This window comes from Nyctereutes procyonoides, unplaced genomic scaffold (assembly GCF_905146905.1).
Source record: "Nyctereutes procyonoides isolate TBG_1078 unplaced genomic scaffold, NYPRO_anot_genome, whole genome shotgun sequence".
Lineage (NCBI taxonomy): Eukaryota > Metazoa > Chordata > Mammalia > Carnivora > Canidae > Nyctereutes > Nyctereutes procyonoides.
The window spans coordinates 14,751,478-14,776,499 of record NW_026575030.1 but is presented as its reverse complement, the minus strand read 5'-3'; the positions used below and the strand labels follow the sequence as shown (position 1 = coordinate 14,776,499).

The 25,022-nt window shown below is 47.9% G+C and overlaps 1 protein-coding gene across 1 annotated transcript in view; it reads right to left on the bottom strand.

Annotated features, from left to right (window-relative positions):
• Window positions 1–5,891: 5,891 nt before the first annotated feature.
• GYPC (glycophorin C (Gerbich blood group)) overlaps window positions 5,892–25,022 on the bottom strand; it is a 42,371-nt gene continuing 23,240 nt past the window's right edge. Inside the window, exons 2-3 of the mRNA XM_055316341.1 lie at window positions 7,557–7,613; window positions 5,892–6,597 (exon numbers count right to left, since the gene is read on the bottom strand). Of these exons, the coding sequence (XP_055172316.1) occupies window positions 6,401–6,597; window positions 7,557–7,613 (254 nt within the window). The 3' untranslated portion in view covers window positions 5,892–6,400. The remainder of the gene's footprint in view (window positions 6,598–7,556; window positions 7,614–25,022) is intronic.

Below are 25,022 nucleotides of genomic sequence, written 5' to 3'. Positions count from 1 at the left end.
GTCAAAAGAGGATTTTGACAAAGGATCTGTTACAAGGGGCTTTTCCCTATTCAGGCCTCACAAATTTCTAGGCTGTCTTTCTTTCCAGAGTACACCTCTAATTCATCTTCAACGCTACCTGCCAATGTGACTTGCAAACTGGACTGCATCTGTGCCCCATTCCCTCCTGTATGTCCCCCACCCCCAAGAGCTCTCCACCCCCCCACCCCAGCATGACAGCTAGGCCCTTCATTACCTGGTTCTTTGTAGTCCATGGAACTAGCCTCATCCTTCTTCACTTCTGCACAGACCACATGCCCCAGGAATGGCAGAACCCTGGAAGTTTCCAGACTCACTTTTACTTCTCTGCATTTCTTACCCTTGTGACTGGCTGAGTCCTTCAAGAACCAGGCTCAGAGTTCTTTTTCTAAGAATCCTTCCCTGGCCTCCTTTAGGCTCTTCAGTATTTCTCCACTGTGGGCTCTGTGCAACTTGAGCTGTTTTAACACATTTCCTATTATGGTGAGTATCCCCAGAGTAGTGGCAGGGCCTTGCTCATCCTGTCTCTGGCATTGTGCCTACCATGAGGGATAAGCTCAGAGAACATTTGTGTACTGAATGAAGGTGTATCACTGCCTAGATGCTGAGGTCTGGATGCTCACCATCATTTTGTCCTAATATCTCCACCTGTGACTGTTAGAGGACAGTCTGATGAACAACAACTGTGAACTAAATAGTTCTCCCCTGGAGGAAGAGGAAAGGGTGGTCTGCCCCTGAGCCATCTAAGGAGGCTCACAGAGTACTTTATCTTCAGAGAACTGAATGTAGAACTCTTTCTCACTTTTTGACTTGGAGAGAAAAATAAGAATTTCAGCTATTTGAAAAAAAAAAAAGGTGGCCAAAATGTTTGGTTTAAAGTTAAAGACAGGATGGGGGGGGGTCTGCCTATTTTAAGCATCCTCTGAGATCTATAATGTTGGTAAGAGAGACCTCTTGATCACTGGATGACCTTAGAAATAGGAGCTGGAGAATTCCATCTAGCTTCGTTGTCAGGGCTCTAGATTTATGAGTTCACTCATGAACTGAGAAATTCCCATAGTGTATACCTCTATTTGTTCCTGTCTTTGTGAACCAAAACACCAGAGAATCTGCAGCCATATCTCTCGAGATCAGGAAAAGAATGGGGAAAAGTTTTCTCCTTTAAACTCCCCATATACCTTAGGAAGCAGAATATGGTTTTTGGTTGGCTGGTGACAAGGTAGGGATACTTTAATAGGCTCTGAGCCCAGCTACTTAGCACATTGCTAAGGTTTAATGTATGTACACACTTATTCAACAAGTACTGAGCACTCGTGAGCACCAGGCAGTTAGGCAGTGCTTACCATTTGAGGGGACAATGCTCTGCACGTGTCTCAAACTTCTCATATCTTGTGAGGAGTGAACTGGTCATTCTAGGCTATCCTTGCAAGGATGTTTGTTTAGCAAGCAGGTTTGGAAGATGGAGATAGTGCCTTTCTCCAGAGCAGAGGGCAGGCTTGCTTACTGCCCATCGAAAGAGACTTTGGTTTTCTTAGCTTAGGGCTCTTCTTTTGGAACTCAACCTACCTGTGGGCAAGCATCCATTGGGGACCATCCACATTGTCCACATGGGGCTAGGGGAGAAAAAGTGCCGACGTAAGTATGCTGATGTTCATACCCTAGCTGTGAGTAATTGAGCTCTCTATCCCGTGTCTTCTGTCAGTATCCATGGGTAAGGCGTGACTTACCTCATAAGCGGGTAAAATCTCAGCACCTTTATAGTTTCTGAAAAGCTTATATCCTCATTGAATTTCATATTCAAAATACTCTAAAATTAAAACATCTTTATCTTCATTTTGTGGATTAGAACTGAAGTAGAGAAGAAGAGATCCATTTCCCCACAGGCAGGATGGGCTGAGTCATGTAAATTTCAGACAAAATAAAATGTTGCTGGAGTAATGGGTTTGCGCCAAGATGACAGAGGTCTCCAGGCCCTTGACAAGCCTGTAGAAGCCCCCTTGTACATTTCCACAGTACATTTTCATCTGTGTCCTATTTAATTTGATCATCGCCTTATCATTATGATAAAGAATGACCTGTTTCTCTAGTGCCTCCATATGGTCTGTGGCACAAAGCCTCATTTCTTAGCCTTGGGCCCCAAACCCTCTGTGGTCCAGTCCTAGTCTACTGTGTGGCCAAACCAAGCTTTCCTTCTTGTCTGAAGGCTTCCTAATCCATCTTGTCCTTAGGTGGAACCGGTGTCTTCTTTCATTGGTCTTCCACGTTTATCTGTATCCCTTCTCTCACAGCATCTGTAACACTTTAGGGCTGTATACATTGACATGTTCATCTTCTCCACCAAGCCATGAGCCCTTGAGGCAAGGCCTGCTATATCCAGCTACCCGACCCATGTTTGTGGATTGTAGCTATATCCTCAGACACCACACTTAGACACACAGACACACACATGCATACTGTCTATCTCTGGGTCTGAAATTTCATCATTAAATACTCTTCTTTTGGGGTTAAACACCTTTTAAAACCACAAATCATCCAAGCAGGATTAGTACAGATGTTATATGGATGTTTTGACATGATGTAAGCTGCCTCATCATTGTCCTCTTCCATAAGACCTGGGTGGCAAGATTCTTGGGTGCTTGCATGTGAATCAGGTGTAATCAACCTGAAAGCACTTGCTGTCTGTATCTTGTTGATCATCCTGCAGAGGGCTGACAGTTCAGGACTCCATTTGGTCATTGACTCCCATGCCGAGCTGCCTCTATCCCAGGCTAGCCCTCGCCAGGGATGGAAATGTTGGTGTAACAGCCCAGGGCATTGCTGGCGGAGATGGGGCCTGGGGTCCTCTGACCCCAGCACTGGGTCATTTTGGGGTCCCTAGGTCTTAATGCCATCTGTTCTGCTCCCATGAAGAGCTTTCACTGATTCACCTCAGCCTGCAGAAAGAAGGTGCCTCCTCTTTCCAGACCCCTGTCAGACAGGCCTGGGTTCAAATGCCCCCATAGCCTTTAAAAACTATGTGACCTCCAGCAATTCTTCCAAACTTTCTGAGCCTCAGTTTCTACAGGGCTAAAGGGTGGATGAGGCCACTGGCCTGTGAGGATTCTGGTGAGGATAAGAGGAACACGTGCACAGCAGCTGGCATTGCATACAGAGTGTGCTAGCTCCCCTTCCCTTTTCTTGCAGCCATCCTCTTCACCTCTCCTATTTCTCTCCCCTTTCTGCTTTTCCTCGCCACTTCTTTTATTCCTTCTTAAAAGCTTTTGGAGAACTAGTGTGTACATATTTCTGCACATTTGCTCCCATCCACATTCATGGCACACATGCTACATAGTGACTCTATGTATCATTGGGGGAGGGATCAAAGATGAAGTGAGCTAAGTGTGGTAAGGTACCAGACAGAGCACTATTTATTTGCACACCAGCATGTACTAGGTGCCTGTGGGGATATGTGCTCACTGTTGTGGCTCTCTTGCTTCTACAGTTAGCCTGTGACAACTCCCTCCTGGGGGCATCTGGATAGGCCACTTTGGATGACCCAACCTGGCAGGATCCATGTCCCCCGTGTCTGATTCTGGCTGGGCCTGAGCGCTGGGAGTAAACTGTGCTTTATTACACTTTGCTAGGACATTGGATGGGCACAGAGGGCAAAGGCCAGGGGAGGAAGGGGCCAGTTCTCAGAGATCAGTCAGTACAGGTTGCTCTGGGGCTGGGGCAGAGGGTGTGTGGAGGAGCCACCAGCATCTTTTTCTAGCACAGACACCTGTGGAGGCATGGGTGGGGGGATATCCTGGGCTTATCCTTTCCCTGGAGACTTTTTTTTATAGCAAGGCATGCCTGTGTGGGGGTTCTGGGTGCCTCCTCTGTGCCCACTGGACAGTGATCTGTGCTCACAATCCTTGAAGATGAGGCCATATGCCCCCAGATTCTCAAAACCCTGAAGTGATGTTATAACAGGTAGGGATGTTGGCTAATTGGTTAGTTCCGTGTTTCCCAAACATGTTCTGGGGACTCTTGGCATTCAGGTTTGTAAAAAGTATTCTGGGAAGAAATAGAGTCTCTGGAAAAATGTATTTGAGAGATGCAGCATTCATCCCCTAACCCCCCACTCTCCAAGAGTTGTACATATTGGAACCCTAAAGATGCCTGGAAGCCTCACACGGCTTTTTGATTGGGCTGTTTATCACTATTTTGCCAGGCTGGTATTATATAGGTCACAGTTTGGGACATACGGATGTAGCCAAACCCTTGATTTGATAGATGAAAAGGTAGTAGGCCAGAGAACTCGGGTTACTCGGGGAAAAGTCTCACCTTTTGACTATCAGCAGCTTCTTCTCTTCTATTTCTCTCCCCACACCCATGACAACCCTATAACTTCCAGCTCTTTTGCATAGTGGCCATTCCTAGCAGAGCTTGGATCCCATTATTCCCCTAGGGAGAATGATGGGACACCTTTATGACTCCCAGGTGTAGATGGTGCAGCCTCAAGACGCCTGAGTCATGGGGAGTTCCTGGCTGCCTGGGCTGCAGTCTTAAACCTGGGCCTGCTGGTCTCTGAGTGATTGCTGAGCTGCTGGAAGTCTTAGAAAGACTCTTACAAAGGAAGTTATTCAGTAAGTTCATCTTCTCTCCCTATTATTCATTTTAAATGACAATCACTCCTCCTCAGAAAGTGCTGAGAAATGGTGCAATGAGCAACTTTCATTAACTAATCCATATGTACTGCATTTCTAGTGCCAATTATTGACACTAGAAGACAGCACTGAGCACCTGCCACATTTGTTCCTGCCATCAACCCTGAGACTTTGTACTGTAGGGATTCAGAATGAGTCCCTCAGGATGGGCCCACTTTGGCATGTAGATTATTTTGAGCTGGAAACAATCAAGGCCCCAAAGACTTAGGAAGAAACTCTGACCTTCCCCTTAACTGCCTAAAAGAATTTACACAAAGGACCTGATTCAGAAAAGGAGCTATCACCATAGATAACTACATTATAATATAACCAGAGGAGGTAGACAGGGAGGGGTTCAGGTTAAGATTCCTTTCCATGTCCCATTGTTCCTAAAGGGCCCAACAAACATTTGTTTACTAAGCATTTACTCTTTTTCACCTTCCTGGGAATGAGCTTTCCTTTCCTTTGAAGTCCCAGACCCCTACCCTTTTCTACTTAGTCAGGATGGCATATATACCTCATTTTGCCTGACTGTTTTTGGAATTCCATGTTTAGTACTTAGGATATTAAATTTGATTTTTCCTGCCAATCTGTTTCATGTCAACTTGATTCTTAGTCCAGCCAGAAGGATCTTGGAGAGTAGAGGAAAAATTTTCCTCCTCAACACTACCATGGAGTCATGTCCACTCTAGGGAAGAGAAGACTGATGCCAGAAAGGTCAAGTGAGTTGCCCAAGGTCCCAGGACCAGGAAACGGGAATCCAAGGCCCAAACCCAGAGCAATGGCACTCTGCAGTCTGTGCTGTAGCCATTGTTATTACAGGAAGGAGGGGTTCACTCATAGTTATTTAACATGTGTAGTTTTTCTAATACCATGCTTAGATAATCAGTGCTTCAGCCAGTGCCCTGGCAGCTAGGACAGCCTATTTTTAGAAGAACATTCCACTCTTATATTTGTTTCATGAAGTTTGTGCCTACATAGGGAAAAAAGAAATCTGGTCACTAGGCCCTCCTTTCCCCGGGGGCTCAGGACCCCTTTGTGCAGTCTATGCTGAGACAAGCCAATGGGGATGGAAGTGGATGATCCCAGTCCCACTCATGCAGACTGTAGCAGGGAACACAAAGTCACACTGGTGAAAAGCAAGGCCTGAGTGGTAGTTATCGTTCTCTAGACAATTACAGTAATGCTGTTTGACTCTGAATGCTTGGTTACATTTCAAATTTATTTCTAATCATTTAGAGCTGGATCAATGGGAGACTAAGGTGCCTTTTAGCTTTGGCACCTGCTTTCCCCCCAAATGTCAAGGACTGACATTTGATGCCATTATCCCCAGTCAGCTTACAGATGACTCACTTCCTTGCTGCCCTAGCCCTCAGACCCACCCACCTAGTAAGGACTTTCACATCATGCTGATGACAGATTGTACTGCCCAGGAGGACCAAGACTTTCTCCCTCTGGCAGAACAAAGGCAGGCCTCCTGGGTAGCCACTGCAGCTCTGGGTGCCTGGGTCAGTCCTCTTGTGGCTCAGTTCCTCCTTCTTTCCTCTCTCTACCCAGGATGACACCTAGTGTTCCCGGCCAGGTGCATATCTTGGGGATGAGGTGGGTGCTCTTATTGTCCTCCTGGTAGTACAGAGCAGGCTGGGGTTGTGGGGTGCATCTTCTCTCATGGAGTTGAAGGAGGCATTGGGGGAGGTGAGGCCTGGTGCCCTTCAGATAAAGTACTCCTTTCTGCTGTTGTCACCTGTGTCCTGGAGGGAAGGATCGTCCTGCAGGGCTGTGTCTGCACTTTCGGCAAATTCTGTGCCCTTGGCCTCGTTCGTGTAGTATGTGCCCTTGTGCCGGTACATGTAGCGTAGCATGAAGATCAGGAGGCAGATCAGGACAAAGGCTATAGCGGCGATCACACCTGCAGGAGGGAAGCAATGCATGGCTCTGTCTGGAGAAGGTATCTGGAACTAGGGACAGGGGGTCAGGATGCACAGGGCTTGGGGCAGGACAGATACTCTGCTATAATGAACACCAACCCCAGACAGACTGGTTCGTTCTTGCCCTTCTTCCTCCTGCCCAGAGTGTGCTCACCCTTATTTGTGCCCATCTGAGTTGCCCCTCACTCTCCTTCTGCTCCCCCTACCTCCACTCAGCCTGGTGTAGACTGAGGCTGGAATAGGATCCCAGAAGGGAACTTTGCTCAGGGGCACTTGGTCTACTGAGGAAGACAGATCTCTATGCAAAACTTGCAGAATGAGCTGCATGCATTTACCTAAAACTAAGGGGTTCATGGGCCTTTGGGACTTTCAGTTTTAAAACCAGAGTAATCCCAACTGAGAAGTTTCCTGGGACACAAGATTTGGTGCTAAAGCCCTGAAAGTGCCCAGAAGGCTAGGCCCTGGTGACTGCCCTCTGTGCAGTCACTATTGGGGAAACAAGACAGGGCCATGGGAAGCACTTAGGACAAGTTGGGTGGAGTGTGATTCACTGCTCATCATCCTACCTTAGTTCCAGCACACTTTCTGAAGGTGAGGGCTGCATGAATCTGGCAGGGAAGCAGGGATCAACCAAAAATGAGTTGAAGAGGGAGAGGATTCTGGAGGATGCTGTGCAAATGCATGGGATATGGGCAGACGTCAGCCTTTCATTTCTGTTTGGACTCATGAGCAGTTAGAAGAGGTTTGAAGTCTGGGCAATAGGGGGTGGGTCACTCGGAGCCTGGGAGTAATGGGGGAAGGGAACACTTATGAGTTTTAGAGGGACTTACATATAGGCCCCAATGCAGCCTCATTCTCATTCAGGCATTTGCTTTGAAGGCGGGTTCTACCCTGGGCATTCCATCTGACCCTCCTGGCTTGGAGGCCCAGGATAGCTTACCTGCAATGACGGCAATGTTTGCCCCCAATGACATGAAAAATGTGCCAGTGTCGAGTTCTGTGAACAGAAGAGAAGAGCCTAAGTGGGGAGAAAAAGTTTCCCGTACTTAGCAGCACCCCAGCTGTGCCTGCACCCCCTGCTCACAGGTGCACGGCTCTGCAAACACGCTGAGTGGACAGGAGGCAGTGTGAGCATGGACAGGCTTCTGGCTCTGCCTGGCCACTGGCCAGTCTGGAGAGAACATGTGAACTACAGTGGAGGCAGACTCAGGTCTGGCATCTCTGAAACAGTGCAAGTGGGGTGAGGGACAGGCTCCAGCACTGGGCAGACATTGGGGAGACATGCTTGATGGTGAGCATGAAGGTGGGCAGTGATGCACCTGTTGCCAGCACCACCTGCCTTTGGACCTCAGCATTTCTCACGAGAATGGTAAAAACAGACTATATGTGAGTTGTCCCCACACGTGGAGGGTCTGTACATGCCACGTATTGGTTTAGTTACCTTTCTCCCGTCATATCAGGTGGTCTTTGCCACAGTTTGATGAGGCGTGTGGTATTACCAGTCCATTTTATAGGTGTGACACTGAGCATCAGAGAGTGACCTGCCCAAGGTCACACAGCTTGCCCAATGGTGGGCCCTGATTTTGCTCACACTCACTTCTGTGGAGTACTTTCTCTTTTCTCTCTTGAAGATGTCCTTCCCAGGATGGCTCCTGTCTGGAGGCTCCTCCCCCAGGCCCCTCTGTGATCTCTGAATGGCTCTCCTGTGGGAAGGGCCGCCCTGGGGCACTAGCAAATTACTGAGTGTTTTTCCAAGGTGCTATGGTCTGGCCACAGGGCTAGCATCTCAAGGAGAGCAGGAACCTGCACATCACTTCCAGCACAGTGTCTTCTCTCTCCTCTGGGAGATAAGTGAGAGGAAGGATTTATTAGACCACAGAAATATCAGTGTTAACATGGAAATCCCATGTTCCCGCTACAATGGCTATGCATATTAAAACAGAGAAGACTTCTTCATAATAGTCCTTTCTGCTCAGATAATCACTTTTATTATAGTGGGATGAGGTCATTCTCCCCAGCGCAGCTTTCAGATGCCTTTTTCTGATAAGAAACCAGCTGTGGTGCCAGGAAGGACAGTGCAGGGAGCCAAGGTAAGGTTGGAGGCAGAGGAGGAGAAGAACCAGCCTAGAGCCTGGAGGTGAGGAAGAGGTTAAAAGAGGTCCTCAAGTCAGTAAAGAGACAAAGCAGGCACACAGCAGGAGTCAGCAAGGGGAGAGAAGGGGAGGCAGGAGGAGCAGTCAGATCAGCTTCTAAGTGCTTCAGAGCCTCCACCTGAGGTCGGAAGGGCTGGAAGTTCAAGTGGCATCTGCTTTGAGATCCAGGGTGAATGAGAGCAACCTGGAATTTAGCCACCTAGTACACAGTTGGTGCTCAATAAATATTTGCTGAATAATACTCCATAAAGAAATGCATGTAGGCATGTATACATGTATACATGGGTGAGTGTATTCAGACACTGGCATTGTAGACCTTCCTCAATCATTAAGTGATCACACGATTCAGTAAGAAAAAAGAGTGGCCCCTTCCTTAAGTCTGCATGGATGGTCACAGAAGTTCAAATATCCAGAATTGCCACTCAGAATGGTCCAGGTAAAGGCCAGCATTTCTTATGCCAGTTTGTCCAACCCAGTCAGGGTTAGAAAGGACTGCTGTTTCCTTTTCTTTTAAAAACAATTGCTCGAAGCCTGTGCTTTCAGCTCTCACCTCTGGAGATGGTGGGGGGAGCACTGTCTTCAGCTATCCTCCCTTGCCCTGCTTCCCTTTAGCCAGCAGTAATGATAGGAGATATTTGGAAAGGCTGGCTGGAGTGAGCTCCATCTGCCCAGGAAGTTGATGGGTTAGTGCGCAAGCAGATTGGGACCCTGGAATGAAAGCCCACCCCTAGTGGGGTTGAAGGGTGAGTATGTGATTGGAATCAGCATCATTCTGAGCTCAGGAATTGGGGTAGAGGGATTGAAGGACAATCCTAGGGGGTACATTTATGGCAGAACAAGGTGTTATTTACAGCTGGGTGTAGGTCTGAGGTCAGAAATAAGCCACGGTGTAGCCTTCATGGGCAGGCATGGGAGGCCTCAACTCTTTCATAGAGATCCAAGGTATTCTGCGATTTCCCTTCTTGGCTCCCCTCAAGACTGCAATGCCCCCACCAGAGAGAAAGCTCTACAAATCCCGGAATATGTTAGCCCCACTCATAGCTCTATGCCCAGAATTGGGCTATGTGCCTGGCACCCAAGAACAGTTGTTGAATGTTATTTGAAAGCCTGGTCCCTTTGGGAGAACTGAGAATCAAACTGTACCTTGCATTGTCCACATTGTTGTGAAGACAGCTTTTGGTTCAAGTCTTGGCACGAAATTTCACAGTGGTGTATCAGCAAAATATTTAATATTGACTGACTTTAGTTTCTGTGTATGTAAAACAAGATTAACAACCCCCCCCATGGTAGGGATTAGAAGTGACATGCCCACACATGATAAATATTTTATATATATTATGTAGACAATACCTAATGGCACATAGCTCAGAATAGGTGTTTACTGAGTTGTCACCACTTTTTTTTTTTTTTAAACAAAGGCAGACTGCCACATACAGAGCCTCATTTGGATGTGTCTGGAGTCTTGGAAGCTTGACCACCCTACATTCTCCTACAGATGGACTTATTTGGAGATTTTAGCAGGAGAGCTCCGTTACTCAAATATCCTTGTCCAAAGAACCATCCTTCTCTATCAGGGAAGGTCATCCTCTTTGACTGAGGGAGCGGCTTTGGGAGGGACACACATGGAGTGGTGAGGAAGGAAGGAAATACCCCCTAGATAGCCAGATCTGCTGAATCAACCCTGGTGATCAGTGGGGTGACAGATATCATAGCCAGACCATCCTCACATCCTGTCACCACTAGTTTGATTTCACTCTTATTGTTACTCTGGTTTGCACATAATTCAATGTCAGTCACCTAAGCGACCCACTAACAGATGTTGGGAGTCCTTGCAGAGGATGGATGCTGGTCATGGATTCCCACCACAGTCCTGGCTGACAGTAAATCAACATCTGGATGCTGAGTGTCTCTGTGTTCCCAGCATTACCACAGGGACAGAGGAGCTTTCAGGAAATAGAGAATGAGTCTCTAACCTCAGGGGGCTTATGGTTTCCCTGGGAGATGTGATTATGACATACAACTTATTTAGGGCAGTGTTTGTCATATGGTAAATCCAAACCACTGGTGGGACCCAACTAGAGAGAGAGAGAGGAAGGGGAGAGGGAGAGAAGCAAAAGAAGAAGAAGACAAGAGGGGAGGGGAGAGAGAGAGACACACAGAGAGAGGTATTCAGAAATCATCAGGCCCCATCATAGGCAGCCAGAGTGAATACTGTTTGGTGGGGCTTAGATTTCATTTGTGCACACACCAATAGCATTCACCAAGCTGTTCGGAAGGCCTGGCTCAAACCACAGCACTGTAAGAGAGAATGCCTAGTCCTGCAGTGCTGGGTTCAAGGGAGCGCAACTATGAGCAGGCAGATGGTGAAGAAAGCATGGCCTCACTCCAAACAAAAGCTAGTATGGGTCATGGTGGCAAGGTGGCCATGTTGTGTGACAGCTCTGGGCTTCCGAATCCCCAGTGTGGCTAGCCACAGGCATCACCACAAGGCCAGGGCCTGGGCCATGTGCCAAGGGCAGGGATAACAGATGCTTCCTGTGAGCTGAACTGATGAGTTTCCAGAAGGAGAGGAAAGGGGAGGGCTGTTACTACCCGAAACTCTCTTTAGGGAAGTTGCCCTCTAACAGGGGTAGGGGTGCGATGGCAAGTGGGAAGAATGACCCCTGATCGTGGAGATGAGGCCATGTATCCTGGGGGTTCAGGCTTCTGAGGCTCTGGAGGAGGAGGGGCACTGCATAGGTTCTCTGTGTATTTACTAGGCTTAGGCACTGGGCAAGATTTCTATGGAAGCTCTCTCATTTAAGGTGACATTCCCAGTTCCAGCTGGCAGCTTGGACATAGCCAACAGGATGCAGGACTTTAGCAGCAGCTGGGCCCTGGGGTCGGGAGGTGAGGGTATTTTCCGATGTTGACAGAGAGCAGTGGATAGGCGCTGGCTCCAGGGACATAGGTCAACCCTTTGTTGCCACTAAGGACCTCCCTTCTTTTGTGTTGTCTGTCTGATGAAGCTGTGCCAGGAGTTCTCTTCTTTCCTGCGAGGTTTTGTCTTCACACCTCCTGCCCATCTCTAACAGATTTTCCTTGTGCCTCACGAGTTATGTCGGAAGTGCCTGCTCCCCGCTTCCCATGTCCGCCTGGCCCAGCAAAGGGGCAAGAATTTCGGCCAGGGCTGAGGCCTCTGGGGATTGAGTTCCTTTTAGTCAAGAGGGAGAATGCCTTTGGAAAAGGAGACCTAAGTGTTCTGGGAAGAGGAAGATTATTTCATTTTTAAAACCATGAAGGGGAACACAGGTTTGCATGGAGTCCTTGGGAGAATTCCTGCCATGACAACCCTGCCTATGACAGCAATGCAGAGGCAACCACACCACCGCCTGGCAATTTGCCGAGCTCTGTGCCACTTACCCAGAGCATTCTATTTCAAGGGGACTACAGATCTGGTTAAAAAAGTCAACTCTCCCACAGCAATGACTTTGCACGAATATGATTTGGGTTCAGGAGTAGGGCAGCTATTGGGGAAAGGACAAGAAACTTTGTGGCCCTAGAAAGTTCTTCACTCCCACTGGAGTTTCTTTCTTCTTTCTGTGCTAGATTCTTGCCTATTGGCATAAGAAATCTGGCAATTTCTTATGCCAGTTAAGCAGAAAGCAGTTGACAACTGAAGTTTATTATCTGACTTTTATTTTTTGGTAGGAACAATGTCGACCACAGGGTTTGTTGTTATCATACCCTGAAAGGATATAACAGTTAAGCTACAACTGGGGAAGAGTTGATCTCAGGATAGTAGTGCTACAAAGTAATAAACGAATAGCTTATTATTTGCTGTCTGTCCATCTCTCTTGCAAGCCAGAAATGTTGGCTAAGCAGGTAGCATTTGCCCAGCCCCAGGGATGTGGAGAGGATGGGGTGTACCCCCAGGGAGCTTATGACTTGATTGAGGAGATTCAACATATTTATGTGAAAAGAGACTGCCAACGCTGTTGGGTAGAGTGTCAAAATGAGCAATAAAGATATGCCTGGGGGTGTTGCAGAGGGGACTCACCCATCAGACTCAGCCCCAGGACTCCCAGTGTCTTTGACATGATAGTGCAGACGCTCAAGATTTTGTTTCTTCTTCCTTTCCTCAGCGACATTTCTTTAGCACCTACTATTTTGCATGATGTCATCTCTAGCGAAGCAAGGGCCTTACCTTTAAGGAGCCTACTGTGTAACAGAGACAAATGCCTGTGGGTAAGTTTAGGAAGGGTAGCTGTCTCATGTTCTCAGGAAGGGCTTTCTGGAGGAAGAGGAGGCCCCCCACGGCTGACCTATGGAGATGGCAGGGTAGGCAATGCAGGCAGGGGGAACTGGGTGCAGTGGTGAGAGGGCACGGCGGGGGGGGGGCAAGTTCATAGTGGAGAAGTCACAATTTCTGGGTGGGGCCAGAGGACCTCTGTGTGGGCCTGTTGTGGTACCACGTCATCATTATGTCAGGTACAAAGCCCCGTGAGGTAGGACAACGCCTATGCTGGAGCGCAGAACTTCTCAGGCAAGTTAGCTCACCTCTAGGAGCCTCCTTTTCCATTTCTGTAAAGTAGAGAGTAAAACCTCTTTCTGATAGGGTTAGTGGGGGCTGATAGGCATGGGTTCTCAATCTGAGTGTGCATCAGGATTTCCTGGTGGATTTGTGATACCACAGATCTCTGCACCTCAGATTCTGACGCAGCATGCTTAGAATGGGCCGGAAAATTTACATTGCGAAATATGTTCCCAGGGGCTGCTGATGTGCTGGTCCAGGAGCCTGTCTTTGAAAACCACTGAGCTCAAGACAGAGTGGCTTATAGACCACGTGCTCAGTTAAAATGCTATCACACACCTCCTCTCTGCAAGGAGGTGATATAAAGCTTTGGTAAATGGAAGTCGTGGGGGATGGTACTCTCTTAGCAATGAAAATAAGAAGTCACAGTTCCAGCTGTCCTCATCACAACCCGAGCTTAGTGTCCTTCCTTTAAGGAGCCAGCTGATGTAGTTTCAGACTTGGCATGGTGGTAACTGTGAGAATCTGTCACCTGTGTTGGCTCCCTTGCCTGCCCCCATGAGTGGAGCTGAGTGAGAGGACTGAGGGCCCTGTGCCAGCATCTCGCAGGTACACTTGGTCTCTGTCAATGTCTGATCATTGAGACTGTAGTCTCCTTTGCCTTGTTCTTTGGAAACTCTGAAAGTCTCAGCTGCCCCCTGGATGTCCATCTGCATGCTGAGTGTTTGCAGTGAGACCTCTGGAGGGGCAAACAACCTTTGCTGATTTATTTCAGTATTCCTGGGCTCTGATGATGCAGCAGGGAAGTGGTTCTCCAAAGAAAGGTGTCTGGGGCACCAAAATGGCAAAGGGAATGGATGCTTAGGGATATTTTGAGGAGCTAGGAGGGGACAATAGTATCCTAATCAACATTTTCTTGGCTTCTAGCTCTGAGCTCCAGCAGAAGTGACCGAAGTACAGATGGCCCTGGATACACAGCTCCATCTAGACTAGAATAGAGTGAGGGTGCAGGAAGCCTCCACCTGCCAGGCTCAGGGCTGAGTGCCTGCATACCTATGAGGTGTGCACACTGGCTGTGTCAACCAGGCTCAGGGGTGAACAGGTGAAGGAGTGAGGTCCACAGCAAAAGGCAGTCCCACAGTACGACTGAGCTCCTGCCTAGACCACACCTGGACCATCCTGGGGAGTGCTGTGTCCTTTCTTTTCTCTCTCTCTTTTTTAGATTTATTTATTTATTTATTCATTTATTTATTTATTTCATTCATTCATTCATTCATTCATTCATTCATTCATTCTAGAGAGAGAGAGAGAAAGAGAGAGAGAGAGAGAGAGGCAGAGACACAGGCAGAGCGAGAAGCAGGCTGTATGCAGGGCATGGGGCTTGATCCTGGGACTCCAGGATCACACCCTGGGCCGAAGGCAGATGCTCAACCACTGAGCCACCCAGGTGTCCCCTGATGTGACCTTTCTAACCTCAGCTTCCTCACATTTGAAATGTGATGGCACAGCTGCATAGGTTCCTTGTGAGTTAGTATGTGGTGAGCACCTAGCACAGTGGCCAGCACAGGTTGGCTGTTTCATTATCATCATTGTCACCATTATCGCCATTGTCAACAATATCAAAATAGCCTCAAAGTGAGATTTTTCAAAAATGGCCACCTTTAATTCTCTCATACAGTATTTGGCAAATGTGTCACCCTAAGAATCAAAAATTCCACTTCTAGTAATTGATCCTAGAGAAATAATCTGAAAAGGAAACAAAAATTCATGCTCAGGAAAGTATTCTGCAATTTGGTTTAAAATGGGAAATAAAAGAAAGAGAACAATCTAAACATTCCACATTAGGGAGTTGGTTATGTAAATTCTGATACGCTTATATAATAGAATATTATGCAGCTATTGAAGTGATGCATGGAAATCTATAGTGACAGGAGGAAATGCTTACAGTATGATTTAAGAAGAAAAAACAGGACCCTATAAATATAAATTATGTTAAGTATTCAAAAAAATACCTATGAGAAAGGAATAAAAGGAAATAGCATGTTGAGGTAGTAGCTTTTGAGTGGTGGCTGTGTAGTGGTTAGAGGTGGTATTATTTTCTCCAAACATACATTTATTTTTCTGCACTTTCCAAATTATCTATGATAAACATGTTTTCTTAAAGTCAAGAAATGGGAGGGGATCTCCAGAAAGGGCTATCATCAAAGAATCTTCGAGGCTGACTAAAAGCTCTACAAAGTTCCCTCCTAGCTCCCCCACCCCTGCTTGCACTGCCCCACCCTCTGTGGGGTGTTTGCATCCCTTCTGCAGTGTTTCCCATAAAAGCCACCATGGGCCGTCACTGGACAGTGGGACTATGGATGCACTTTCTCAATGACTGAGTCTTGTGTTCACATACCTTTTGTCTGACCCAGTAGACATTCTCCCTTCCAATAAAGAAGTCCTCACAGGGGAAAACTGCAAGTGCATTCAATGCCCCTAGCTCATCTTGCCTTTTCCCTGGGCTGCAGATGTGGATGGAGGAGTTCCAGATGTGGCTTGAGTCCAAAGTCCTCACAGACACCCTTGTTTCTGCAGGTGGAAACAAAGGCAAGCTCTGGCCATCTCAGGGGATGAGTCAGAGCCTGGATATCAGAAATCCTGCAGCTGCTAGATGACAGGTTTTGCTCCTTCAGTCATTGTGGGTGTTCTACTCAGCTGGCCACTGAGGGATCCCTGGATTTGAGCATCTTCCTAAAGACACTGGAAGGATCCCTCTCACTTCCTAGACTGGTGGAGAGCCCTCTAGGCAGGATTCTTTGAAAGGAGGCTCAATTGTCCCTCTAATTTCAGTCTCAGGGGAAGGGACCTTATAATGGAAATGCACAGACTCAGTTTCCCCTCTTGGCCTCCTCTTCTCTCCATCTCTTCCTTTCTTCCTTATCTCTGTGGCCATCTTCAGTCACTTCATGCTCATCCATATCTCTTGCTTCTTTTTTTTCAAGTATAGTGATTTTTCCATCAATGATTTCTGCCCCCCCCCCCCACTTTCAGAGTCTGTATCTGTTCTTGTATTTATAAAGAAGTGATGGGGTTTAGGTCTGGAAGCAATGACTATAGTTTGCTTTGAAAAGTGCTAGCTGTGTGGGTGCCGCAGACCTCAATCGGGGAAGATCCTTGTATTCCCTGAAATCCAACCATTGTAACTTTAAGAGAGTGTGATTGCACCTCAAGGTCACAGAATGTCTCATCTTTCAAAATGTCTGTGGGAAGGGTGTTGGAGGAGTTACTATGATCTATTGTACACATTGTAGTAAGCATGTACTTATCAGTTGCTGGGGGCACAGCAGCTCTGGGTTGAAAATGACCTTGAATGTTCATCCTGGTCGTTGTTGTCTGGCTCTTCCATTACTCTACAGCCTCCCTGACCGCAATGCCTACACTGCATTCACAGCTTCCCAGGGTTATCAACCCAGCCATGGATTCCTTTTCTTCCCACCTGAGCTAGGTGGCTCCAGGGCCCCAGGACACAGCTGTCCATCTGGCCCTTGTCTTGCTACCTGATCAGTCCAGGAGAGCTCCTCAAGCTGGCAAGGGGCTGCCACCCCTACTTCATGTTTTGTGGGGAAAACACATATGGAGTATGGCAATGTTTGTTTGCAAGTTTACACATTCTCTCACCCAGTTAAGCAAATTGGTATTCAAAGCAATTACTCATTCACAATATAATTTTAATTCTGGTCTCCTACAGGTAATGCCTGCAGCCAGGAGGCCCTGAGTTGAGCAGGCATGGGAGGAGGGACCTTTGGTGTAGGAGAGACAGGCAGGGAAGATGATGGGGCCCTGCAATGGGGACACCGCTTCTGTCCTCCCTTTGCATTGTCAGAATGTGCTTTGTGTATCTCCTCTTGACCTGGGACTGCATTGTGGGCCAATTCTATAACTTTTTAGTCCCTTCTGGGAAAAGTCTAGTCCACAACAAAAGCTTTGGTCTTATATCCATTTTAAAGCTCCTAAGTGAAATAAGCTAGTCACAGAAGCACAAATGCTGCATGATTCCATTTATATGAAGAATCTAAAATAGTCGAATTCATAGAATCCACGGGTGGAATAGTGATTGCTAGGGGCTGGGGGTAAGTGGGGACTAGCTAATCAATGAGCAGTTTCAGAAAATGAAGGTAGAAAGCCCTAGAGATGTGTCCACAGTCAACTGTATGGTACCCTGGAACACTGGTTAAGAGGGTAGATCTCATGGTAAGTGTTCAGACCACAATGAGATAAAATATTTTTTAAAAAACTCCCACTTGTGCTCAGCCGGGTCAGCAGGAGAAAGAGGGCCTGGTCGCTCGCTCTCCTTAATTCTTCTCTCTCCATCAATTCTGATTCTGGCCTCTCCAGAGTGGCAGTGGAAAGGAGATTCGAGACCAGGGGGAACTGTCTTTTTACCTAATGGGTGACATGGTTGTTTGGTCTTGGTGGGGGTGGTAGTCCTCGACTGGGCAGTCTCTTTCTGCGGCCAGGGTGATGGCCTCTGGGAAGAGCTGAGGCAGGTGTGCCCACCTTGCCCTGCCCCTGACCCCAGTGGGCCTTGAGCTGACTGACCCCTCAGTCGCTCCCTATCTAGCCTGGATAATGATCTTCTGAGTGGGCTGCTTGAAGGTGGTTCATACCCAGGCCCTCTGAGCCTGACCCTGCAGACCAAGGAAGGTTTAGGATCTGCTGCTGCTGCTTCTACTGCACAGAGGGATGGAGAGCCAGCAACCCAGTGGCACCGGCCCTGCATGCTCTGGGGGCTCTCTCAGGCCTTCTCATTTGGCCAGAGTAGAGAGGCTGAAGGCCACTTAGAGAGACAAGGACAACGTGGTATTGTAGTCTCCCAAAACTGCCCTCAGGGATGCCCTCTGGGCAGCTATCTAGCCTTTCTGAGACGATAGCTTATGGGTGACTGTGCCTGCCCCAGTATGGACTCCATTTAGGATGTGTCCAGTGTCTGTTTAGAATGTGAGTGTGCTTATTGTTTCCTCAGCTTTGGGTCTTCATGGAAATTCCCATATTACATCACACACACAAGTGCACAGGCACACACGCACACACACAAGCACACACACATGGTGTTCTACGACCTGTGGCCCTGTAGCGCCCTTCCTTGGGCTGATGCAACTGCTTCTCTGAGACAAGGTCCCTATCACTGGTTGCCAGGCTGTCAGCTTCCCAGCTATGTGACTATTCCAGCCCAAGGTCAAACACATGGATGGTGAATGAGATCCACAATGGGGAAGATAATTCTCTAAGGAGCCAGTGTGCCTCTCAATGAGGTGTGAGGCTCAGAACAGCAGTGCTCACCCAGGAAGTGGGCCAGTGGTACTCTCGCCAATCAGGCATGGACCTAGGGAGGGCTTGATCTCTTCAGCTTAGGAAAAAACAGAGGCTGGTATTATAAAGCCTCTCCCTGTAGTGACCCTACAGTCCTCCCTGTAGCCCCTGTAGTGCCTGCCTTTGAAGCTTTTCTGAAGACAACGTCATCTTCTCAGACTTACCCAAGCCCCCATAGGCCGATGTGGCCTTTGTTTGCTCTCCCTTTCACACCCTGAGGCCTGAGCTGCACACTGGCCTGCACTTCCCCACAGATCCAGATTGCCTGAGGCTGTCTTTTCCTACTTGAAACCTTCCTTTCCTGATGTGTATAATGATGCCATTGCCACCATTTTGGGAGCTCATTTTATAATTGCATGTATTGTTCCAATTTTTCACAAGAATCACTGAGGTGAATATTATAACGTCTATCACTTTACAGTTGAAGAAACTGACAGAGAGATTGAGTAACTTGCCTGAGGTCACATAATGGATAAGAGTGGGATTGGAATCTAAGTCTGTCTAATCTCAAAGCTAATTCCAGAATCATCCATCCAACAAAAGTCTCTGAATGGCTACTGTGTTCCTGTTTTAGAGACTGAGGATCTCATAGTGCACAGCACAAAGCCCTGTCCTCAGTGTCTTCCATTCTAGAGGAGGAAAGTAGCCATTAGCTCACAAAAAATGTGGATCCATGCTATAAGGCCAGGTGGTTATAGACACTATAAGACAAAGAAAGGAGAAGAGCGAGTGATCAGGGAGGCTCTCAGAGGAGGTGCTTTTGGGCTGTGCTACAGCTGTGCTGTTTGTGTCCTACCAAAATTCATATGTTGAAATGCCTCACTGTGATGGTATTGGGAGGTGGAGCTCTCAGGAATGGAGTTAGTTCCTTTCTAAAAAGACCCTGAGAGCTCCTTTACCTCTTCTGCCATGTAAGGACCCAGACAGAAGATGGTCATCTATGAAGCAGAAAACAGGCTCTCACAAGATACAGGATATCTCAGCGCTTTGATCTGGGGCTACTAGCCTCCAGAAACACACATAAATGTCTGCTGTTGAAGTCTTCCAGGCCACAGTACAGTACCCTGGGTAGCAGCCTAAGCTGCTTCGTATAGGGTGAAGCAGAGGGAGAAAGAGCCCTGATCATTCTGAATCCAAAAGAGGAGTGTTCCAGATGGACACTGGCCAGTGTGAAGGCCAGAGCAGGAATGCGTGATGAGCTCTGGAGTGAGGCAGAGATCGTGGGGCTAGAAGGTGCAGCACTCAACAGGAAAGAAGTATGGCTTCCATCTGAGAGGGATGGAAGGCCAGGGAGGGTCTCCCACGGGAGCTGTTCATGTTGTTTCTATCTAAGCAGCATCACTGTGGCTGCCATGCTGAGGACAGACTCAAGGGTGAGGATGGGAGCCACTACAGCCATGGTCCATGCAAGTGCTTAGGTCTGCACAGTGGTGGTGCTGGTGATGAAGAACAGAGGTATTTTGGACATGTCTGGAATAGGGGCTGCTAGGAGTGCTATTGGATTAGGGTGAGCAAATTTTAAAAAATAAGAAAAAAGAAAATAGAGACAGGAAAGAGTCAAGATTTTGGACTGAGTGGGAAGGCTGGGGCTATGTTTACTAGAAGGGGTGGGCAATCTGTTCAAGGGGAGGTGAAGACCTGCTATGCCCAGAGAGCCTCCAGATGTGAAGCACAGTTTCAGTGTAGGCCTCTGTGCATAGGGTCTCGGGGCTCAGGGGAGAGGTGCAGGCTGCAGTCCCAGCTAGCGCCTCCAGTGTTTCAATGGCATTAACAGTCAAGGGTAGGAGAAGAGGAGCGAGGGTTGAGCCAGGGGCCTTCCACAGGGCATCCCAAGAGGGAGCAGGCACAGGACCAGGAGGAAATCAGGGAATGCTGTGTCAAGAAGTTCTCGGCTTTCCCTTTGCTGCTGTCCACAGTGTCTGTGCTCCTAACCTCTGAGTGTATATTAGATCCATCTTGCACATCACCTAGACTCTGTTGAGATCCTCCCCTCTCCCCTCCCTCACTGAATTGCCTTCCTCCATTGGATTAGCTCTGGCAGCATGACCATCCCCAAACTTAAGAAAAGGAAAACCTCCCCTGATACCCTGCCTCCCTCCTGCTCCTGGAGGAGCAGCAAAGTTCCCCAAAAGATTTCTATACATGTTTTTAGTATTTGAAGTGCTTCTTTTTATTTCTTTCCCAGAGAGGTAAACTGAAATGGAGATTCTACAGTATATGGGAGGCTTGGAGAGTGTGGAGGCAGGGAAACATGGTGGTTTGCTGGACAACGCACTGGGGATGTGGTCATGGTGCTGAGGTAGGGCTGGTCCATGTGAGTGTGCATGAGTGTGAGACTGTACAACATGTATTTGTATGTGAGTGAGTGGGGTGTACTTGCAGCCATGGCCATGTTTAGGTGCAGGCATGCAGCAGGGAGGAGTTGGATATATCTAGACTGAGTGAACAGGTGAGAATGAGAAAAGACGAAGAGAACATTCAACCTAAACCAGTTGGGTTATAGAAGTAGACAAAGCCCAGAGGTTTCGTCCTCCTGGAGTTCACATCCTAGGGAAGAGATACAGATAATGCAAAGGGGAGATAAATTAGTGTGCTAATGGTGATAAGAGAAAAAAATGGAGCAGAAAGGAAGGTGGGGCTCTGGGTGGGAGCTACAGGTTTAAACAGTGCAGCTGAGAGGGCTCAGGAAGGTGGCATCTGAGTAAGGCTGAACCAGGCAACGGGGGAGGATGGAGGCATCTGGGAAACAGTGTAGCACACAGAGGAACAACAAGTGCAAAGGCAATGAAGTGGGAACAGCTCTGCGTGATTCAGGAACACCCAGAAGGCCAGTGTGGCCATAATAAAATGAGTTGTAGAAGACAGTGTTGGAGTATGAACTGGGGGGATGGGGTCGGGGGGGAGACCATGTAGGGCCTTGAGAGCTCTGTATGGGCATCAGCTCTCACTCTGAGGTAGACAGGAGCCATGGGAGGATTCTGAGAAGAGTGACATAAACTGAGACACTGACAGGATGACACTCTGCAAGGGAAGGGGACAATGAGGGCGCTGTGGTAAAATCCAGGGTGGAGAGGATGGTAGCTTGGACTCTGGTGGAAGAGGTGAGAAATCGTGGCCCTGAATATATTTTCTAGGGATTACTGGCAGGAGTTGAGGACTTACAACAAAGGACCACAACAATGGGCTACAGAATCTGAGCACCATAAGGGAAGAGGTGAGAAAGGAAGGGAGGTGGCCAGGCTGCGGAGGGCGGAGTGCCCTGGGCGGATGAACTGAGTGGAGATATGGAATGGACATTGGCACGAACTAGGAGTGCCGGGGTCCACTGGAGGGCAAGATGACTGAAATGGAGACTGGGGTCACTAGCAGTGTCCCATGCCAGGAGTGACTATAGGAGCTAGTGGCTGATGCCAATTGCAGGAGTTGAAGGAAGTCACCTGTATGTATGCACAGCATGAAGAATGATGGTGGCAGTGTGTGAGAGGGGCAGCAGAGGGAATGGCCTTACCCTAGGGAACAGGATGTGTGCTTTTTAGAAGGAAGGGGCTCTTAGGGAGGAAGGAGTAATAGTGCCTGGGAAGTAACCTCTGTCTTACACAGTGCCCAATGGCACAAGGGCATGGGAGAGAAATGCAGTGTCTTCTGAGAGCCAGGCTTCCTCTCCCGTGGGAGAAGAGGCTGAGGGAAGGGGGTGATGCAATCTGGGGGCCTAGGGATAGAGACGCCAGGCAGCGCTGAGGGTCTGGTCAGCAAGGGAAGTACTGGGCCATAGGGGAGAGGGCTGGGGCATCCCATGTCCTTGGCGTCTGTGTGGGAGGCCTGGAGCACTCTTAGAGTTGTCTGCGTGTGCCTCTCTCTTCTCTCCCTGGTCATTCAATCCCCAGAGGGACTCTCTGATGATTCAAGGGCTACAGTCAGTGGCATCTAGGCCATAAGGGCCCTGAGAAGCTGAGTCATCTGTCCCTTCCCTTTGATTGATGATGGGGGCAGGCTGGTGTCTCTGGCCAGATTCCTGTTGGTTCTCCTGCTGAAGATCTACTCCAAGTTCCACTGCCTGACATTTCAGAACTTCTGAATGCCTACAGCCCTTATTTCAGGTACAAATCCTCTAAGTTTGCCTTTATCCTTGCTTTTCATGTTCAGGGCGCCTGGCTGGAAAGAAGCTCCTGGAAGGCCTGTGCTGCACTGTGCCATCATGACTCTGGGCCTTTGCAAACTCCTGTTCTGCCAACAAGTTTAGATCATGTCACCTCCTCTGGGAAGCCTTCCCTGACTTCTGCAAAGGGCCTCTATGCTCCCTCTATCCCAGCAGAAGGCAGCAAGTTTTCTAATATTCCTTTTTTTAAGGTTTTTAATTAATTAATTAATTAATTAATTAATTAATTAATGAGAGACAGAGAGAGAGAGAGAAAGAGGCAGAGACACGGGCAGAGGGAGAAGCAGGTTCCATGCAGGGAACCTGACATGGGATTTGATCCCAGGCCTCCAGGATCACGCCCTGGGCTGAAGGCAGGGCCAAACCGCTGAGCCACCTGGGCTGCCCAGAAGCAAGTTTTCTCACAACTATTTTAGGCTTTATAGGCCACATACAGTTTCTGTTGCATAAAACAGAGACTCTGCCATATAGATGGCATGGTATGATTTTATATGCATAAAACAAAGTCTCTTCGTTTTATCTTTTTTTTTTTTTTTTTTTTTTTTTATTCGAGAAACAGAGAGAGAGGCAGAGACAGAGGCAGAAGGAGAAGCAGGCTCCATGCAGAAGCCTGACGTGGGACTCGATCCTGGGTCTCCAGGATCACATCCTGGGCTGAAGGTAGCGCTAAACTGCTGAGCCACCCGGGCTGCCCTGTCTTCTTCTTCGTTCTTCGTTCTTCGCTTCTTCTTCTTCTTTTCTCCTTCTCCTTCTTTTCTTCTTCTTTCTTCTCCTTCTTCTCCTCCTCCTCCTTCTTCTTCTTCTTTTTTTTTTTTAGCAATATTTTAAAAATGTAAAAATCATGACTCTACCAAAACAGGTCAGGGGCTGAGTTTGGCCAGAAAGCTGCAGTTTGCTGAACAACTTGTTCAAATCACCATTAAAAGGCTTTGCAGTTGTCTGTCTCCTGTGCTGATTTTTAATACTGGAGGGCAAGGACTGTATTTTACATACCTCAAATCTGACACAATGCTATGTGAACGAATAAGTGATGTTGCATAAAATATCCTCTGACATGCATGTCACAGTTGACTCTTTTATCATTTTTCTGCACACCTGCCTTTCACAAGTTAAATAAATAACCTCCTTAAGAGTCTCCACGCCAGCCACGAAACAGCCCTTTCACAGATGCGCACTAAGCTTTCAATGATATTAATGGATGTCATTTATTAAGCTTCTGGTATGCAGCAGGCAGTAGCATCCTGGGGACACAGAATTAAAGCCAACAGCCCATGTGCGTATGTGCTCACACATGTGACTCAAGTCCAGGTCACTCGGTTTCTGCGCAGCCCAGGGTCACACTGACATGCCCTCTACAGTTCCTGCTCTTCAGCTGGATCACATGTGCTAATCCTTACCACTTCTCTGGAGGACTTAATTCACTTAAAAAATCATATAATTGCATTTTCAGCATAATTAGGTACCTAATTACTGACTAAATGTCCTCGATCAGGCTGCATGTGTAAATAATAATGATTTAGTTAGCCATGCTTTGTTATTGGCTTTCCAGAAGGCTTATCAGTTGGTGAACAGGATGCAGAAAATGTTTTTCTCCTTCCTTCACTGAATTTGACAGGAAGGAGTGGCAGAGCCCTTTCCTGTTGGGAGAAGAGCAGAGTGGGGAGGAGAACAGGAGGTGGAGGGGACTCCTATTGCTTCTGGTATGCAGCAGGCAGTAGCGTCCTGGGGACACAGAATTAAAGCCAATAGCCCATGTGCGTGATTGAAAGCCTCAAGTAGAGTCTGTCAGATGAAGGCATGAGTGCCCACGTCCTAAAGACAGACAAGATCACTTCCTCCCCAGGATGTGCTAAGGGAGGCCAAAGTGGCCCTGAGGCAGCTGAACCTCTAGGTAATGGACCAGAAGGGTAGAGATGTGGTGAGTATCCTGGAAGGTCACAGGAGTAGGAGGCATGTGTGGCTCCTCTTCCATTTCCTGGAATGTTTCTCTTCCTCCCAAGCCAGTGAGAGCACCCACACTGAGGGATGCTGCTTTCTCTCCACCGGGTAAAGGCATGCTGAGGCTCACTGTTCTTACACAAGCAATGGGATTATGAGAGAACCTTGGAGGGCAGTTGTAAGGATGACATGAGTTGATGCATATAGATGGCATGGTATGATTTTATATGCAATACCTGTTAGCTAGTATTATGAAAGATACTTCTGTGGTTTTTTAAGCTGGATCAGGATTTG